The sequence below is a fragment of the Canis lupus genome, chromosome 1, assembly GCF_048164855.1.
Source record: "Canis lupus baileyi chromosome 1, mCanLup2.hap1, whole genome shotgun sequence".
In the NCBI taxonomy this organism is placed as follows: domain Eukaryota; kingdom Metazoa; phylum Chordata; class Mammalia; order Carnivora; family Canidae; genus Canis; species Canis lupus.
Window position 1 is genome coordinate 45,478,017 of NC_132838.1, and position 19,118 is coordinate 45,497,134.

The window sequence follows — 19,118 nt, forward strand, 5'->3', positions numbered from 1 at the left end:
AGAAAAAATGGATTTGGTCTATTTTCGTATTATTTTAATTCTTTAGAGAAAGTGAGCTTCCTTGTTGGAGGTTGGAAGGCTCTTAAACCTGTTAGGCGATTGCTTAAAATTTGTTTGTTGCTTAAAATTCATGTTTGTTTAAAAAAGATTTTACTTATTCATGAGAGACAAAGAGAGGCAGAGACATAGGCAGAGGGAGAAACAGGCTCCATGCAGGAAGCCTGGTGTGGGACTCGATCCTGGGACTCGGAGATCATGCCCTGAGCCAAAGGCAAACGCTCAACTTCTAAGCCACCTAGGCATGCCTTAAATTCATATTTAAATGGAATTTATTTAGCTGTTATTTGGTCGGTGGATGTATAAGTTTCATAGTCTGTTTTCTTTTGATTAAAGTCTTTTTTGGTTGTTAGATTGATGCTATTAAATGGTATGTCTCCCTAGTCATCGACCATCTTATAGTGACTCAATTGTGTATGTTTAGTTGGTTGCTAACTGGTGAGCTTTTTTGTTTTGTTTTTGAAAACAGTGTCTGGGTAGGCAGAAGAACTGTGTTTGAGGCATGATTCTGTAGTTTATCAATTTGAATTTAGTTAGGTCACTTACCCTAAGTTTATGCATCTATAAAACGTGTATAATAAATTTTCATCACATTGGGCCATTCTGAAGGTAAAAGTGATACAGCATTTGTGATAGTACTTAATAATTGACAAAGTAGATGAAAAGTAATAATTTTTTTTTCTTTCTGCTTTATTGTGCTACTGCCTTTCCTTTTTTTAGTTTGTATTTGTTGCTCTTATTTCTGGATTGATTTTACCCTGAGGCTGGCAGGCTTTTGTTCTTCTTATTCTCCAATACTTAGTCTTCAGTGTTTATTCTTTATCTCTTCCACTGTTAACGCTCTAAGAATGATGTGTATTTTTGCTTTTCTCTTATGGGATTCAGTCTCACAACTTTTTAGGTGTTTTGTGTCCATACGCACATGAAAGTGTAGTGTTATCAGCTAAATCTAAACTTCTCTTTCTTCCACAAACTTAGACTTCTTCTCTTTTTTTCTCATTTTATATATAAGGCTATTTTAATTCTTGTCCTTAGGAACTATAACAACTGTACATGATTTGGGAAAAAAAACCCTCTAAATAATGGCTAAAGAAGAATTGTCCATTCTGTGCCTTGTCTTGGTCTAGTCACTCAGAAATACAGTATTACTAGCTATGATTCTTGTTGCTTGTCGCCTCACATTATTTTTATCTGTGTATTCAGCATAGTCTATTTTGCCTTCCACATAAATTTGGGACCCCTTATTCACATACTGATATGCCACATCTGAGGCCTGTTCGGAACACTGATACTTGTGCCATATTGTCTTTCAACTGATGGTCACTTGTTTGGTACATTTCACCTTCATTCATTACTACAGAAAATAGTGCAGCTGGGTTTCTTCCTTCTGCCTGTCTCATGAAGGGTCCTGACCCATTCACACACAATTCAGAGATCTCTCAAGAGCCAAGCTTCTAGCCGTTTCAGACTCCTGTCTTACAAACTGATGAAATCCCTGTAATCCAGGTCTTTGAAGTGCGTTGTTTGCTTTTCCTCTGGTCTACCCTGGACACTCTAGCCTGAACCTAGACTTCTTTATGTCAGCAGTAAAATCCTACTCCCAAACACTCAGACTTGAAAACTTGGAATTTTCCTGGGTGCCACTTTCATTTATATCTTTTCAGTCATGAAATCCAATGAGTTGTTTCTTTTTTTTTTTTAATGTGCTTTGCATCCTTCCCTTCTTTTTTATTCTCTGTATTAAATAACAAAAATAAAGCATTGATACTTTAGTCCAGGTCCTCATCACTTCCCCCTTGGTTTGTTATAGTTAGTTTTGAATTGGCTTTTAATTTATATTCTCTTTTCTCTCTAGTTTATACAGTAGAACTAAGCTTTCTTTAGATTATTAGATTAATTTTTACTCTGTCTCTTCATACTGTTTTGCTTGATTCACTTTATACTTTTAAAACATTTCAGATTACCTTTGCCTTCAACTGTGCAGCTTTCCTAGCTATGGATTTAAGGCTTTTAATGCAAAACTATTTTAGAAATAAAGAATTTACTTATATTTATTAGTAAGTATATAAAATTATGCTTACCACATGTATTGTGTATGCACAACACTCTGAAATGGGAACATTTACTCTATATATGAAGCTATGCATTATATATTCTCACCTATGTGTCTTGTTTTTTTGGTACTCAGTGATTTTCCAGTAGGAAAGCACAGTGATGTGTTGAGATTCTAATGCATTCCCATTAGGAAATAGCCCTCTTCTACAATCCTTCTTGAAAATTACTATTTGTAAAGAAAGATTTATTGACAAGTGTGTTACGAATGTTTAGTGTGGAAGCAGAATCACAGCTCTAACAGGAATGTTCCCTTTTTCCAAGTTAGCCCATTTCACTTCCATCTTCTTTATTAAACCTTTTCTCCATTTCATTTATTTGAATGTAGCAGTTTTTATTCTGGCACCTAAGTATGCCATGTGTTTTTGTTTTCTTGAGGCAAAATCTTCAGGTTCTTATAAGATCCCCCAAGTTTTAAATACCACTTTAGTGTATTATTCCTCTGTTAAATGCAAAGGAGAGTATGAGAAAAGAGAAACATAGATCCTCCACCACTCTCATAATTAAGTAAATCATTTTCTCATACACCAGTTTTTGAGTATACACACCTCAAATTAGTGTCTCCACAAAATTACCTGTGATTACATTTTAGAGACCTTTGGGATCATTAGTGAATTGTCAAAGCTAACAGTGGTAAATCTCAGAATGCTAAGTATCTACTATATTATAATAATGATATATCACTGACCCTCCCCTTCTACCTCACTAGATTATTAGATATCTGAGGTGAAGTTCTTCAAGATTTTTTTTGTTTGTTTTCTGAAGGGCTTAATACTCTGCATATCTGCTGTAGGTAGTCAGTGAATGTTGATTAGATTTAAATGATTCTTTAGCTTTGACCTATTAATCAGTTGAATTTGACTTTGTATTTTTCTCAGTTCTTTGTTTTTAGTTAATTATACCTTGATAATAAAACTTTATTAATCTAAGAATATTGTGCTTATGATTAACCCTAAGAGTTAAAGGAAGCTTGAAAAGTATACAAGAATGATTATTATACAATATTGTAAATGATATTGGGGATTATTTCAGAGTGAAGCATTCTGATGCCTTGAAATAGTTTCTTATTTTCACGAATATTTGGCACAGAATTATAGGTACAAGGCTGCAAAGATTATTAAAGGTAAAGTTCAAAGAGGAAAAAAATAGAAGAAATGTATATCATTACCTGTGGCTTTCATATTCTACCACTTATTTGAAGAAAATCTGTTGCATACAAGTGAATTCAGATATGAAGAAGCCTGATAAATTTATTTTGCCAGCTTGTATTTGATACCTGATCACCTTTGGAACCCAGTAAGCTTCTTTTTAAATCAGCATATTTGAAGTCCTAATACGTGCAAGGAACTGATTTGGGTATTGTGGAGGATATGAAAAAAAGAATACTGATATTGGTACCTATTTATTGAGGGTTTACAATATATGAGGTCAGTGTTTTCCAAACTGGATGGATGAATGGAGAGATGGGTTAGATAGGTAGGTAGGTAGATAAATAGACTAAATGGAAAACAAATTGTGGCCAAATAATGTTACTTGTGATGATTGCTATGAAGGTCATAAGCAAGGTAAAACAGTTGGAGGAGGACGCGTATACATCACTAGTTGCAGAATGTGATTTCAGATGTGAAAGTTAATTCCCTTTTCCCATTTTTCTGATTACAACTAGGAAAAAAATCTGAGTTTTATACTACTATGTCTTTCACATTTCTAGATATATGCTAATCATTTTAAAAAAATGAACAAAGCAGAGATTGCACTTTAGACTCAGTCTTTGGCAAGAATTATCCAGAGAGAATTTAATATTTTATTTTCCTTATAATTAATTTTAATGTTCCCTTCTACTTACGACTGTGGGCTAGAGCAGTGTCTCAGAGAAACTTTACCACCCGCAATCAGAAATACAATTTGTGTCATGAGCCAGTTGTCACCTCTGTAAACATCACAGGAACAAAAGTTTCACCCAATATTAGTCAGTGTATACGTCATTATTTTCTATTTTGTTTTAACTGGGCTAGAATGAAAAAGTTTTCATAGTGGATTAATTAGATTATGGTTTGAAAAAAAAAGTTTAAAAAATTGCATGAAATAGAAACAAATGGGTAGGACTTTTAATTGTAAGAAAATTATGCCTAATAAATTACATTCAGTTTTAACACTTTTCTGAACATTTTTCTTGGTCTTATTTTTGTATTTAATTCTTATATTTATAAAGTAATTATTATAAATATATATGTCATGTGACATATTAGACACTTCCATATTTCTACATTAATAATGTTTGTATCAGATAAACTCTCTCTTAGTATACCTTACTAAATCTCTTCTTGAACATTTTTTAAATTGTTGTGTGAAATGTTGATGTAAAAATTTGATGATTATGGCCTTTTGCTTCTTAAAAATATAAGGGTCACACATAAAAATTTTATAGCTCTTGTATTGAGCACCATACTACCTTTTCGTTCCAGATGCTGTATTTTTCAGTTCTAAAATTTCCAGTTCTTTTTTGTAGTTTTCCTTTCTCTGATGAAAACATCTAATTTTGCATTTATTTCAAGAATATTCTCCTTTACCTTATTGAAGATCACTATGATTTCTTTAAAAGTTTGTGATAATTCCAACATCTGCATCATTTTGGGGTTGGCATCTGTTGATTGTCCTTTCACTTGAGCAGTGTGGTCAGATCTTCCTGGTTGGGGTGTGTGTGTGTGTGTGTGTGTGCTGGTATGTCAAGTAAGTTTGGCTTGTATACTGAACATTTTCAGTATTATATTGTAGGACTTCTTTAAAATCCTCTTAAGAATGTTGGTTTGTTTTATTAGCAGGCATTCAACTTGATCAGGTTCAGGATGCAAGTTCTGTCTTGCCTTTTTGTGGTGATTCCAATGTCAGTTCAATTTTACAAGCATTTGTTTTGCTGTTTTAGGTGTGCCTAGCACATATGACAGTCAGGAGTTAGTGATTTACATAGATTTTAGTTCTCAAAGCCTTTGCTAGATTTATTTGGGTCTATGGCATATATGTAGGCACAATTCCAGAATGAGCCCAAGACTTAAGTTCATACACAGAATTAAAAGATCTTCCTCTCTGCTCTCTGTGGGATTCCCATATCTTTTGTAGATTCCAGGGCATCCTTTTTTCTTCCTGTGGCCAAAAAGTCATGTTTCTCTCCCATTTTTAGCCTTTAGAGTTGAAGTGGTGAGAAAAAAATTGGGATTCCTCACCATACTTTGTGGATAACAAGGGCCCCTTTTCCTAGTTACTCTGTCTGGAAATTGGTACTCTTTGGGAGTTTTAAAGTGCTGGCAACAGAGGCTGCCCTCCAACTGGAAGCGAGGCCTGACAGAATTGGGAGAGGAGGAAGAGGAGACGCCTCCTGGTGCCCACCAGTAGCATGAGGAGTCCTTTAGCTAGTCTTCTGGCTAGACAAAAGGGGTTTCTTCTGGTCTTTTGCTTCTAGCGTTGGCTGCGTGGTATGATTCTGTACTCTCTGGGATCAAAACCTAGGGATAATAAAGGAACACAAAACACTGAAATTCACTAAAGCACCAACGCAGGATCCCAACCCCTGCCTTCACTGGTTACTTTTTTTTTTTTTTTTTTTCATTTATTCATGAGAGACACACAGAGAGAGAAGCAGAGACACAGGCAGACGGAGAAGCAGGCTCCATGCAGGGAGCCCGACATGGGACTCAGTACCGGGACTCTAGGATCACGGCCCGGGGCCAAAGGCAGGCGCCAAACCGCTGAGCCACCCAGGGATCCCTTATCACTGGTTACTCTTCTACTCGTTTCTGTCAGCTTGTTTTACCTTTCACAGTCCACAGGTAGTTCCTTTTTTATATTTGGTCTGACATTTTTAGTTGTAATCAGTGGCAGAGAGAGGCTGTAGTTGACTTAATTACTCCCCATCTTGGCTCACTGTAATTCCTATATATCCACTTTTTTCCAAGAATTTGGAAAGGATATATAAATTTTTGTATTGAGATAAAGACCATGAAAATAATTTTTTGTGGCCTAAATTTAGTTCTTTAGTAGTTTTGGAGGGAGAGTTGATTATAGTTTTTCTTTGTTACTAACAGTGTTTTAAACTATAAAGTTAAATTCTAAAGTAAATGATTTCCTTTTCATAACAGTTTTCAAAACTGTAATATTAACCTTAAACACTGTTATGGTTAAGAAATAGAATGTTTTGCTTGATAATATAAAAAGTATAAAAAGTTAATTATTTATGTGAAAATACTTTAGCCCATAGGAAACAATAGTTACAAAACCCATAGGAAGAATAGTTATAAATAAGCATTTTTATTTATCATAACAATTTTGTTAGCACTTTTATATATCAAATTCTGGTTTTCTTTTTTTTTTTAAGCTAGAGGATCCTACCCACCCACTCACCCCAACAAAAGTTTAATGTGTAGGTTTGATCTTACTAGACAGATGTTTGCATACCTCAGATTTATAATTTTAAAATAGGCATAATTTTCCCTGGTAATATCTTATACTTTTTTTTTTTTTTTAAGATTTTATTTATTTGAAAGAGCACAAGCCAGGGATAGGGGTGGGAGGGAGAGGGAGAAGCAGTCTCCTTCCACTGAGCTGGGAGCCAGACACAGGGCTTGTTCCCAGGACCCTGAGATCATGACCAGACCCGAAGGCAGAGATGCTTAAACCAACTGAGCCACCCAGGTGCCCACCTTTTTTTTTTTTTAAAGGGGTTCTGGATTTGAGATACTGAGAAAGATGTACAATTTTACATACCCTTCACCAAATAATTTTACTTTCATTGTATGCTTAACTATACTCTGCAAACTGCTTATTAGAATATTGCCTGTCTCCAAAAGCATATTCAGTTCCATGAGGACAGAGAGATTGTCTGCCTCTTCTATTGGATCCATAGTGCCTGGTACTAATGAGTATATTTGGAATGAGTGATGAATTGTTAGACTAGATAATTTGCATTTTCTGTCATCTTTGTGCTTTTTAAATATTTTCCAGTTTTCTGTACTAAAGTATTTTATAGCCACAGAAAAAGGTTTTCAGGATTTTTTTTTTAAAGGGAAAACAATTATTAATTTTCTTTGCTGATTTTTATGTAACATTTCAGATTTTATGTGCTTTAGTGTTTGCTATTACATATGATTTATTTCAAAAATGCATTTGGAACTTTGTTTTGAAGTTTTTATACTCACATTTAGTGTAAAATCAGGAGCTGTGCCTTTGTTAAAAGTGTGATCTGGGGGACGCCTGGGTGGCTCATTGGTTGAGCATCTGCCATCGGCTCAGGTGGTGATCCCGGGTTCCTGGGATCCAGTCCCACATGGGGCTTCCTGCATGGAGACTGGTTCTCCCTCTGTGCCTCTCTCTCTCTGGTCTCTCATAAATAAAAAAAATCTGTTAAAAAAAGTGTGATCTGGGAATTCTGGCAGAATATCTGCAACATATCTTTTTGGCTTTTGCTCTTCAAAAAATTCTGGGTGATCAAGAATATTGCTACTTCAGTAGAAGTAACCCAAGCTTATATATTTAGAGTTTTAATTCAAACTTTTTTTTTAACAAAGAAATTTACTTCAGTATAAAGTCACTATTGGTCACATTATTCTTTTAGAACATGCTTTTTCTTTTTAAAAATTTTTTTAGGGCAGCCCGGGTGGCTGAGAGGTTTAGCGCCGCCTTCAGCCCAGGGCGTGATCCTGGAGACTGGGGATCGAGTCCCATGTCGGGCTCCCTGCATGGAGCCTGCTTCACCCTCTGCCTGTCTCTCTCTGTATCTCATGAGTAAATAAACAAAATATTTTAAAAAAATAAAAAATAAAAATTTTTTTAAAGATTTTATTTATTTATTCACGAGGACACATAGGGAGAGAGAGGCAGAGACACAGGCAGCTCAGCTGCTGAGCCGCCCAGGCATCCCTGAGTGTTTTTTCTTAATATTGCTTTTTCTTAGTGTTGAATTTTCTACCGTTAATTCTATTATTGTTCTCTAGTCATATTTTGCTACTTCAAGTGCATCTGATTATATGTTACTTTGATACATGCTTATGGTATCTAATATTTTATATTGTATCCCAAGCCAAAAAGTAATATGAAAGATCCTGCTATATATTTATAGGAAGGGAGAACTTGTATATTAGGGAGTGACAAATTTTAGATATAGAGAGTACTTAGTTTTTGACTTGTTGAAGTTAAATTTGTAATAAAATACATTTTCAGGCATTACAGTTGAAAATGATCTTTTAAAAATTACTTTACCGGTGAAACAAATGTCTTACTTTTTATTCCTTTATGCAAAATACTGAATTTCTGTTTTTTTAAGTTATTTAGGAAAATGGAAATTTTTAAGAATTTAAATTTCAACTTTGAATTATAAAGATAATTTTCGCAAAAATATTTGCAAGAATTAAAAAATTTATATAGTCAAGGTAAAATGAAGAAAAGTCATTTACAAGTTTTTCTACTGTGTTAGTAACTTTCTGTTGCTTTGTAATACAGTACCACAGGCTTAACTTATGGCTTAAAGCACCACAGATTTATTTTATAAATTCCATGGGTCATGACCCAATCACTAGTTGGCTGCCTTTGTCGATGGGGTTCACCAGGCTGAAATCAAGATGTCAGCCAGGCTGTGTGCTTTCATTTGAGACATGGATTTCTCTTCCAAGCTCATTTAGGTTGTTGACTGAATATAGTTATTGCTGTTAGAAGGCTCAGGTACCTGTTTAGTTTGCTGGATATGGACTGGGGGTTGCTCTCAGTTTCTACCAACCACCTTAAGTCCTAGGAGCATGTGGCCCCCTAATATGGCAGTGAGAGAGCTCTAGCTCTTTGGTGTCTCTTCTACTAAGGACACTAATCCTGTTAAATCATTACTGCATTTTTACAACCTCATTTAACTTTAAATACCTCCATGAAGTCTCTATTTTCAAATATAGTCACATTAGGTATTGGGAATTCCATATATGGATTTTGGAGGGAGAGATACTGTGGAGGGCCATTGTGGCAAGTAGAGTTGTAGAACAAGATTGTATTAAATTATAATTATTATATTTTTCAAAATAACCTATGCATGTAATTTTTTTTTTTTTAAGTACCAAAGAGATTTTATTGGAAGCACTTCCTTCTCACACCATGCTGGATTCCCCCAAGGAGAAAAATGTTTTAGTTCTTAACACATTAGTTTTTCTGATGGTTAATTTCGTATATGTAAGCAGTATTTTTGTAACACTCTTTCTTGAATGGTCATTTTGAGATACTTAATTGACTTTTTTGCAAGAATTGATGAGGTGGTATTATTGCAGTTGTGTTGCCTTTGCTCTCTAATACCTTAATTTTGAGTGGTGGGACTCGAATTCGGTAGGACAAATTATTTTCCTCTGGCTGTATCCTCTGTGTTTACTGTGGCTTGTGGTTTTCTCTTTGTGCCATAAGTTACTAATCCTCTTAAATCATATTCTGTTTTTTGGAAATTGGTGACATTTTGTTGTGCTGATTTACTCCCCTCCCTATTCTGCTTTCATCATGAGTTTGTTTTTTACCTTTTAAAATTTTTATTCCTTTGTTTACTTCCAATAGGAGAAAGAGAAGAAAAATGTTTGTCAGTCAGATACTTGAATTGAAAGTACCAAGATTGTGCTTGTTCCAGTGTCTTTTGTGATTTCTGATTTTCTGATTTTGGAGATTTCAGGGATCCTGACCAGTACTTTCGAGGCAGTAGAGGACCATTGTTGGGATAGATGGATTGGGTTGATGATTATTTTAATTATTTTAGGTGCACATGGTGGGTTAATTCCGTTTATTATAGAACCACAAACTTTTGAAGGCATAACATTAACCTGTAAATGAGCAAGATATTAGTAAAATTTGATTGTTCTCTAGGGTGTGTCAGAAAATGAGTTATTGGGCTCTTCCAAAGTAGTCATAGAATTCATGTAATACCTATGCTCAAAACTAACATTTTTGAAATGAGTTTGCTTAAAATAACAGCATGGAGTACAAAATTTTGTTAAGTTTTGAGTAATGAGTCACTGTGGAAGAGGGCCGATGAGGGAGGTCATGAATATACCTTTCAGAGACATGAGATTGCAGTGTTTATCCAAAAGAGAAAAGTGTACATTTTCTAGAGCTGAGAAATATTGCCCAAATTCAGTGTTGGCTTGCTTTTATAAATAAATTCTTTTGGAACGTACCCTGCCCGTTCGTGTGTGAATTGATCCTTGATTCTTGGTTGCTTTCTTGCTACAGGGATAGAGCTAAGTAGTGTGATAGAGACCATGTGGCTTCTAAAGCCTTAAAGTACTTGCCATGCTCACTGACCCTCGGCCCAGTCAATAGTTAACAACTGACAACTTTAAAAATCTTTTATTTGAAATAAGTTTGTTTTGTTGGAGTAGCTGGCAGCAACTAAGATATCTCAGTTCAGGGAAAAATTTCCTCAAACTTTGGTGAAAGTTACTAGAAACTGATTTGATAGGTTGTTTTTAGATCTAAAAAGAATATATTTGATGTTCCTGCAAGTTCCTGAGGGAAGTTGAAACATTAAGGAGTTAATTAGACTGAAGTCCAAGCTATTGTTTAGTGCCTTTGTTTTAAATTGGTAAGTCTTGAGTAGCCATAGGAAGGGGCAGGTCAAGACTGGGACTTCATTTCAATACCTGAGGTCTGAGGGACATGAAGACTTTATATAAATACAGGGTTGTCATATGAGATTACATACATTAGAACATAGCATTTGAGGGGAAGAAGCTTAGATTTGGGATCAGGGTTCAGACACAACACTATCAGTAGACCTGGAAAAGTTAAAATAGTCATAACTGAGGGAATAATTTGATGGAACTAACAGGAATCAGCAGCTACTTTAGAAAACAAGGTAGGAGGGAGCCAGGCCCAAGAAATAGACGGGTGGGATTAAAACCTATATATGAGGGGTGCCTAGGTAGCTCAGTTGGGTAAGTACCTGACTCTTGATTTTGACTCAGGTCATGATCTTAGGGTCATGGGATCAAGCCCCCTACCTCCCACAACTCCACCCTCAATGGGGAGTCTCCCTGGAATTCTTTTTCCCTCTGCCCCTCCCCACATGCACGCACATTCTCTCTCTCTCTCTCTCTCTCAAATAAATAAATAAGTAAGTAAGTAATCTTAAAAAACAAGAAAACCCACCAAAACTATACATGAAAAACTGGGTATGTAGAAAGCCCAAGCTTAGAGTGCATGCAGCCCTAATCTTCTCACTGAAGCGTAGAGATGGGAATCATCAGGCAAATAGAAAAAAAAGGTTCCAGAATAAACTTCCATTCTTTAACATTTTCCAGTGCAAAACCAGATCAAACTTTGAGAATATAGGGAGCATTACATTCCCAGTTTTTGGTGAGGAGTTGATACATCTGATTAGAATGAGGGTTGCAATGAAGCTTGGCACTTCCTAATGGCAGCATTACAGCAGAATAAGTTGTCAGCTGGGTAAGACAGGTTTATTACTGTGTATCAGGCATTCTGATATCTCCTGTAGATATAAAGATTATTCTCTCTTGATACACATTGTATTACTTATAGAAGTTTTTAAAAAGCTCTGAATGGTCTGGCAGTTTAGCACTTTTTTCTTTTTCTAAAATATTGAATGTTACAGTGATGGTCCTACAATTCTCAACAAATGGTCTTTGAGAGAGGTCCTGGAGGACTGAGTTTGATGTTGAGGATGACAACAGGAATGTATAGAACACTTAAATTTGGAGATAGAAATTGAATAGAAGGGAAAAAAAGAAAAAGGGCACCTAGGTTCAAAGTCTGACTTGATTTTGGCTCAAGTCATGATCTCAGGGTTTTGAGATCAAGCCCCAAAGTGGGCTCCACACTGGGTGTGGGGCATGCTTAGGATTCTCTCTCCCCCTCTGCCCTCCCCCCCAAAACAAAGAAAGAATTTGAATAAAAGGTAAAGTGGATGATGACAAGCTGTCTCTGTAATCTTGTGCTCAGTTCACATTAGTTCATTAAATGTATAAATTTATACTTCACCTACTTAATAAAGAACTTTGAAATAGCGTATCAAAATTAGGCACTGGTGAAAATATATTTTATATTTACAGTAAAACTAATCAATATAGCAGAGAAGTAGATGTTAGTAGACATTTGAGATTTATGTTCAGACAAGTAAAATAAACATGAGCAAGCTTACTTAAAAGCCAAGGCACAAGAAGGGAAAAACATGTTAAATCATCTTTTTTTTTTCTTTCATAGAGAACATAAGTATGTAGAAACTAGCTGAATCATTCTCCTGTTTTTGCATTCAAGGAGAATATACTTTGGGAATTCTTGCATAAGGGATTTTTTTTTTTTTTTTTTTTTTTTTTTTTTGCATAAGGGATTTTTTTTTCTTTTTCTTTTTGGTTAAAGATAATTGTTTCTTTAACAAATGGGTAAAACAATGTTCTAGAGCAAGTCTTTCATCAATCTTTGTAAGTTGAAGACTTAATATTAAATTTTAGTTAAGGCATTCATTGAGAAGTAGATAAAATGATCTATTTTCTGATGATCAGATTTAATGAAGAAATGAGATTTTACTTTATTTTTATTTTTAAGAATTTATTTATTCATGAGAGGCACAGAGAGAGAGAGGCAGAGGGAGAAGCAGGCTCCTCACAGGGAGCCCAATGTGGGGCTGGATCCCCCTACCAGAGCCAAAGGAGATGCTCAACCGCTGAGCCACCCAGGTGTCCCTAAACAAGTATCTATTTTCTCCCAGACACTGAAGATAGTTTGGAGAAAAGGAAAAAATTTAAACAAAAAAAAGACATGGTTTCTATTCTTAGAGCTTATTCTCGTATAGGAGAGGGCAAGAGTGGATCTCAGATGGGCAGCATCCAGGGCTTACTGAGAAATTGACCTTTACTTTATACATACAGCTTTTTGTAAGCACTATAGAATGTGTTGATTTTATTTTGTACCTAGTATAAAAGAAAGTAGACTGGCATACAGGTAGGAATTGAAGCCACACATATTAAAATTCCCCGTGAGTTTGGCAAAGATAGCTTCCTAAATGATCTGATGGGATCTTGACCCTAATGCTTAGCAGTATTAACAGATGGGCGCTTCTGTGGGAACTTAAAGGGAAGGACATTTGTACTTCTCCCACAATTGATTTCACGTGAATATCTCTTGTACCATTAACATCTTATTAACTTAAACTGTATTAAAGGAACTTTAATCCTTTGACCTTGGGTGTCACAAAGAGTGACAGTACTTTATTTATTTGAGAGCAAGAGAACATGTGCACGAGCCTGGTGAGGGGCAGAGGGAGAAGCAGACTCCCTGTTGAGCAGGGAGCCCAGTGTGGAGCTCCATCCCTCAGGACCTGAGCCAAAGACAGCCCCTTAACCAACTGAGCCGCCCAGGTGCCCCTGTGTTGGTCCTTTTAATAATCAGGTAGTAGTTAAATGATCAGACAAGTAAACATGAAAGTACTATGTTGAGTGCTTCAGGTGAATGACAATACAGTGAGGAGCTATTGATCTGGCTGGAAAGGTAGGGAAGGCTTTCTTCATTAGGTGTTGCTCAAAACTAAGATGGATGAGTACACATTAACTAGTGAGGAGATCCTGGTGAAGAATATTCCAAATGTAGGGAATGAGCCCATTTTTAATTTAGGCTCTGTGGCGGAAAACTGAAAAAAAGATTATTGTGCCAGGAGCAAAGGGCTTAAGAAGGAGCATGGAGTGAGATGAGACTGGAAAGGTTGGCAGGAGTTCGACTATGTGTTTATTCAAAGCATGGGAAATCATTGACCTTTTTAAGGGAATATTAGTGATCTGATCAGATTCGGTTTTGAAAAGATAGACATGCACATCCATTTAGAGGTGTTCTCTGGGTGAAAATGGAGCTGGGTTGTGGTGGTTAGAGGAGGAAGAGGAGACAAATATGGGGAAAACTTGGTAGAAATCAGTAGAATTCATTGATAGATGGGTTATAAGGGGTGCTACAGCAAAAGCTCTGTTGCAGTGTTGTAATGGCCAAAACTTAATTTTTAGATTTGAAGTTCTAGCATTATAGTTAAAATCGTATCATCACTGAGTTATAGAGGAAGTTTTAATTTAAGCTTAGTTATTTGTTCATTGCCTGATTCTTTCTCCCCCCTTTAGCTGTTATCTCTTTGAGCAGTTTTATTATCCTTTGCTTAAATTAGAAATTTCAAAATAAAATTATTTTTTGGTGGAGAAGATTACTGCTAAACCTTAAATCTCTTGATTTCTAAAAAGTTTTGAGATCTAATTCATACACCATATAATTAATCACTTTGAAGTGTACAGTTCAGTGGCATTTAGTATGGTTGTACAACGTTACCACAATTTTAAATTTTGTCACCCCCAAAAAGAAATGTTGTACCTATTAGTAGTTATTCATCATTGCTTCCCAATTCCCCCAATTGTAGGCAGTCACAAATAGATTTGCCTTTTCTGAACATAATTATATAAATGGAATCTTATAATATCTGGTCTGTTTAATATGACTTTTTAAACTGAGTATAATGTTTTCAAGGATCATCTATTTTGTAGCATGTATCAGTATTTTTTCCTTTTTTATGACTAATATTTTGAATGGATGTAACACTTTTTTATCCATTTTTCAGTTAATGGACATTTGGGTGGTTTCCACTTTTTAAATGACTTTTTTATGAATAATGTTGCACTGACCATTGTGTACAGGTTTTTATGTGAATATATATTTTCACATCTTTTAGGTATATGCCTGGGAGTGGAATTGCTGGGTCAAATTACATATTACTGTGTTTCACTTTTTGAGGAACTGCCAAGCCATTTTCCAAAGCTGCTGCGCCGTTTTACATTCCCACTAGCTATGCATAAGGGTTCTAGTTTCTCCACATCCTTACTTACACTTGTTATTATCTGTTTTTTTGATTATAAACAAGTAAGTGTGACATTGTAACTCATTGTGGTTTTGATTTGCATTTTCTTAAGGGCTAATGATGTTGAACTTGATTTTTAAAAGAAAGCAACACTTTGATTTTACTGAGAATGTAAAAATGGAAATGTTTAGTGATTTCATGTTATTGCTTAGAGACCATTAGTTTTGTTGTATTTAAAATTTGTTCTTCTTTTTATCAGTTGTATTCCCTGAATGACTACAAACCACCCATTTCTAAAGCAAAAATGACCCAAATTACTAAGGCAGCCATCAAAGCTATTAAGGTGAGTAATACATTTTATGCTTGTGTTTTCAGGAGAAAACACCCTACTACTATTTTAGAGGGAGGATAATTATTACATTATACAGTTGACCATTGAACATCACAGATTTGATCTGCACAGGTCCACTTACTTGATCTGCACAGGTCGGCTTACATGTGAACTTTTTTTGATAAGTACAATGCAATACTCTGAATATGTTTTCCTTATGGTTTTCTTAGTAGCATATTATCTCCAGCTTACTTTGTTATAAGAATACAGCATATAATACATGTAACATAGAAAATATGTGTTAATTAACTGTTATCAGTAAGGCTTCCAGTTAGCAGTAGTTAATTTTGGGGGTTATCCAAAGTTATATGTGAATTTTTGACTCTGCAGGGGATTGGTTGTTTAAGGGTCAGCTGTATTTTCTTCCTCTTTATGGGGTTAAGACATGTAAATACATATAGTTAAAAATACAAAAATGATAAACTATTATCCTATTCTCACCCGTGAACTCCTCCACCTAGAGATGAATGTGTCCGTTATTTGTCACACTGACTTTACAGAATTTTGGTAAAGGTTTCTAAATAAAAATTAATGTGTTTTTTTTCTTATTGATTCTATTATAGATTATATTATAGAAAATGAACCAATTTGAGAAATAATTAAACCTTATTATATATAGGACATTTGAACTCCGTGAGAAGAAGCCACAGGCCTTTAGCCATTGCTCTTATATAGAGGTTTTGAACCAATCTATGTTGACTCATTGATACTTCAGAAAATTTCAGAGAAAGTTTGTACTTTTCTGTAGAGAGATATACACATGTACAAACTTTTGCATAAAATGTTGGACTTTAAGGACCTTTAAGTTCAGCCATAAATACCTCTTTCTAAGAGGCACTTGTCCACAAAGCCAAGACTCCTTGCTGTAGTAGGGCTGTCAAAATAGACAATGAATGAGTGCTTATATTTAATTAAGTAGGCTTTAACTTGTGGGTGTTTGGTGATATGTTTCCCTACTGTAAATAGCCAGAGGCACCAATTATTTAAATAAATTGTCTTTGAATGACAGCATTATCTCTTAGATTTAACAAATTTTTATTTACAGAGAGAATCACCATTAGGAGAAAATTCAGATAGTTCATTTTTTCAGTGTTCTGATGGTCAAAGCTTAATTTTCACACTTGCAGTTAATTTTTTACATTATAATTAAAATCCCTGTATTTATATGCATAGTATCAAAGAGGTGATAAAGTGATAAGGACAGTGACCAGGAAGCATTTAAGCAAGAGATCTTCAAAAAAGAGTGATTTTTCAGGGTGTCTGATAGACTTTGTATATAGAATGCTCACTCTCTTGTGCTTTCTTTGTCCTGTTTTACATTCTGATCTGATTTTTATGATTATGATTCTGAGTATGCAAATATGTGTATTACAATTTTTAGTCTGGAAATAATTGATGCCTTTTATATAATTTGAGCAGAATAAAAAAGTTTTTTTCATTAAAGTATAGTTGATAACACTATGTTCTACTTTTAGGTATACAGCATAGTGATTCAACATCTTTTCATATGTGTTGTGCTCACCACAAGGGTAGCTATTCTCTGTCACCATACATTGCTATTAGAATATCATTGATTATATTCCCTATGCCACCTTTTGTCCCCATGATCTATATTCATTTCATAATTGGAAGCCTGTGTCTACCCCCCTTCATCTATTTTGCCCCTCTTTCTGTCCCCCTTCTCTCTGAGCAGAATATTTTTTTATTAAAATAGTCTGTAAGGTATTGGCATCAACATTATTCCCACTTTTCAGATGCAGGAAGGGTCTAAGAAAAATTAAGTAATCTGCAGTAGTCAGAATAAATACAGCTAGATTTGAACCCAAGTTTCAGTCCATCTAAACATTATATACTGTACTATTTTGATTTATTGTTCCTGCTTTAAATTTTTTAATCTTGAAAATTCAAACATGTTCCAAAATATTATAATGAGCAACGCATAGTCTTCCCTTAGATTTATTTGCCAGTAAACATTTTGCTACATTTGGTCTATTTCTACACACACACATTTATTGGCTGAATCATTTGAGAGTTAGTTTCAGATTTCATTGATAATAGCACTTAATCCCTAAATACTTGAATTTGAATCTTCTTTCAAAGAATAGACATTTCCTAAGTTAGTTACTTAGGAAAGTATTGTACACTGATCACATGTAAGAAATTACAAAATATAGTAAGACCATATATTCATTTTTTTGTCCTGTCACTCAGCCTTACCCAGCCTTTTTGTTTTGTTTTTCATGTCATTGATATTTTTGAAGACCTCAGACCAATTGCTTTGCCAGTACTGTATTTTTTAAACTCCATGTAGTACATATGTAAATTGAGATTTGAGCTGCCTTTTAAAATCAGATTTAAATGATACTGTGTTTTATATTGAGGTAAGTCATTGTGTTTTTTTTTTTTTTAATCAGTGTTTAGAGACATGGTTATTTTAATGGGTGCTTGTTGGCATTGTACACTGTCAGCAAAATTTCACAGATAATCTGTTGGGGAAGAAGGCCCATGTGAATTGATGAACTTTGAATTAAAGTTTAGTAGCAGTTTTACTCAGAATTACATGTAAAGTAGCTAGAAGCAAAAGGACTGTCAAGATGTTTTCTAGGAGAATTATTATTTAATAAAAATAACTTAGTGTAATTAATATTTTGTATGCTGAAGTGTTTTAGTACTTTTAAGTAGTTTTGAATTTTTTGTTAAAGTGACCTACACTGTTGAGTAAACTGTTCCTTTATAGTATGAAAATTTTAGCTAAGCTTTAACTTGTACATTTGGATTTGATGACTGTAAGTAATGACATTTTCCTTTATTTTGACTTTTGAATTTCATAAATGCAGTTCAGAGGAATGTTTGTGTGTGTCTCCTCTCCTTGTTTACCATCTTTAAACAAATACGGTAATCATGCAGTTACCATTGAGGTATTAAAATTTATTAAGCACAAATTTTAGATACCTTTTGCTTTAATTTATGATTTCTAATTTATTCCTTTTTAGGTTTATCCATAATGTTTCTAAAACTTACATATATTTTCTTATAATTAATAATAGTCCATTACTCATTTTTAATTTGTATGTTCACTTCTGCTGATTTTTGGCTGATCCATGAGAACTTTATACATCTCTGTATCTTATTATATATACTTGTTCCATTTTCCAGGAGAAGCAGAAGGAGATAATGAAGTTGAAAAACTCCCTTGCATACATTTATTAATGCTATTTGTTTAGTTATTTGATATTTCTAGTACTACTCTAATTTGATAATACCATAGGAAATCTTTTCCTTCCATGAAAGTAATAATACACATCTGCCACTATGCTTATTACATGCACTTTGCTGTCAACATAACAATTTGTGAAAGTATGGTTTTATAAGGACTATGATCAAATTCTTTTATGTCTCATAATACACTTTGGATATACAGTTGGCCCTTGAATACCCTGGGGGTTAAAGTGCTCATCCCCCCATGCAGTTAAGAATCTATGTATAACTTTGGACTCCCCAAAGCTTACTGATAGCCTACTGTTGACCAGAAACCCTACTAATAAGATAAATAGTTGTATTAACATTTATTTTGTATGTTGTATGTATTATATACTGTATTCTTACAGTTAAGTCAAATGTTAAGAAACATCATAAGAGAAAATATATTTATAGCACTGTACTGTTTATTGAAAAAAAAAAAAAAAGAATGTGTAAGTGGACCCA

The 19,118-nt window shown here is 34.5% G+C and overlaps 1 protein-coding gene and 1 pseudogene across 3 annotated transcripts in view; one reads left to right on the forward strand and one right to left on the reverse strand.

The window, feature by feature from the left end:
- Positions 1-19,118, forward strand: part of SCAF8 (SR-related CTD associated factor 8) — a 147,219-nt gene that overhangs the window by 17,234 nt on the left and 110,867 nt on the right. For all 3 annotated transcript variants that reach the window (XM_072828595.1, XM_072828585.1, XM_072828575.1), the window contains one exon: positions 15,282-15,365. In XM_072828595.1, the coding sequence (XP_072684696.1) occupies positions 15,282-15,365 (84 nt within the window). The remainder of the gene's footprint in view (positions 1-15,281; positions 15,366-19,118) is intronic.
- On the reverse strand, positions 1,133-4,799 carry LOC140608574 (single-stranded DNA-binding protein, mitochondrial pseudogene; annotated as a pseudogene).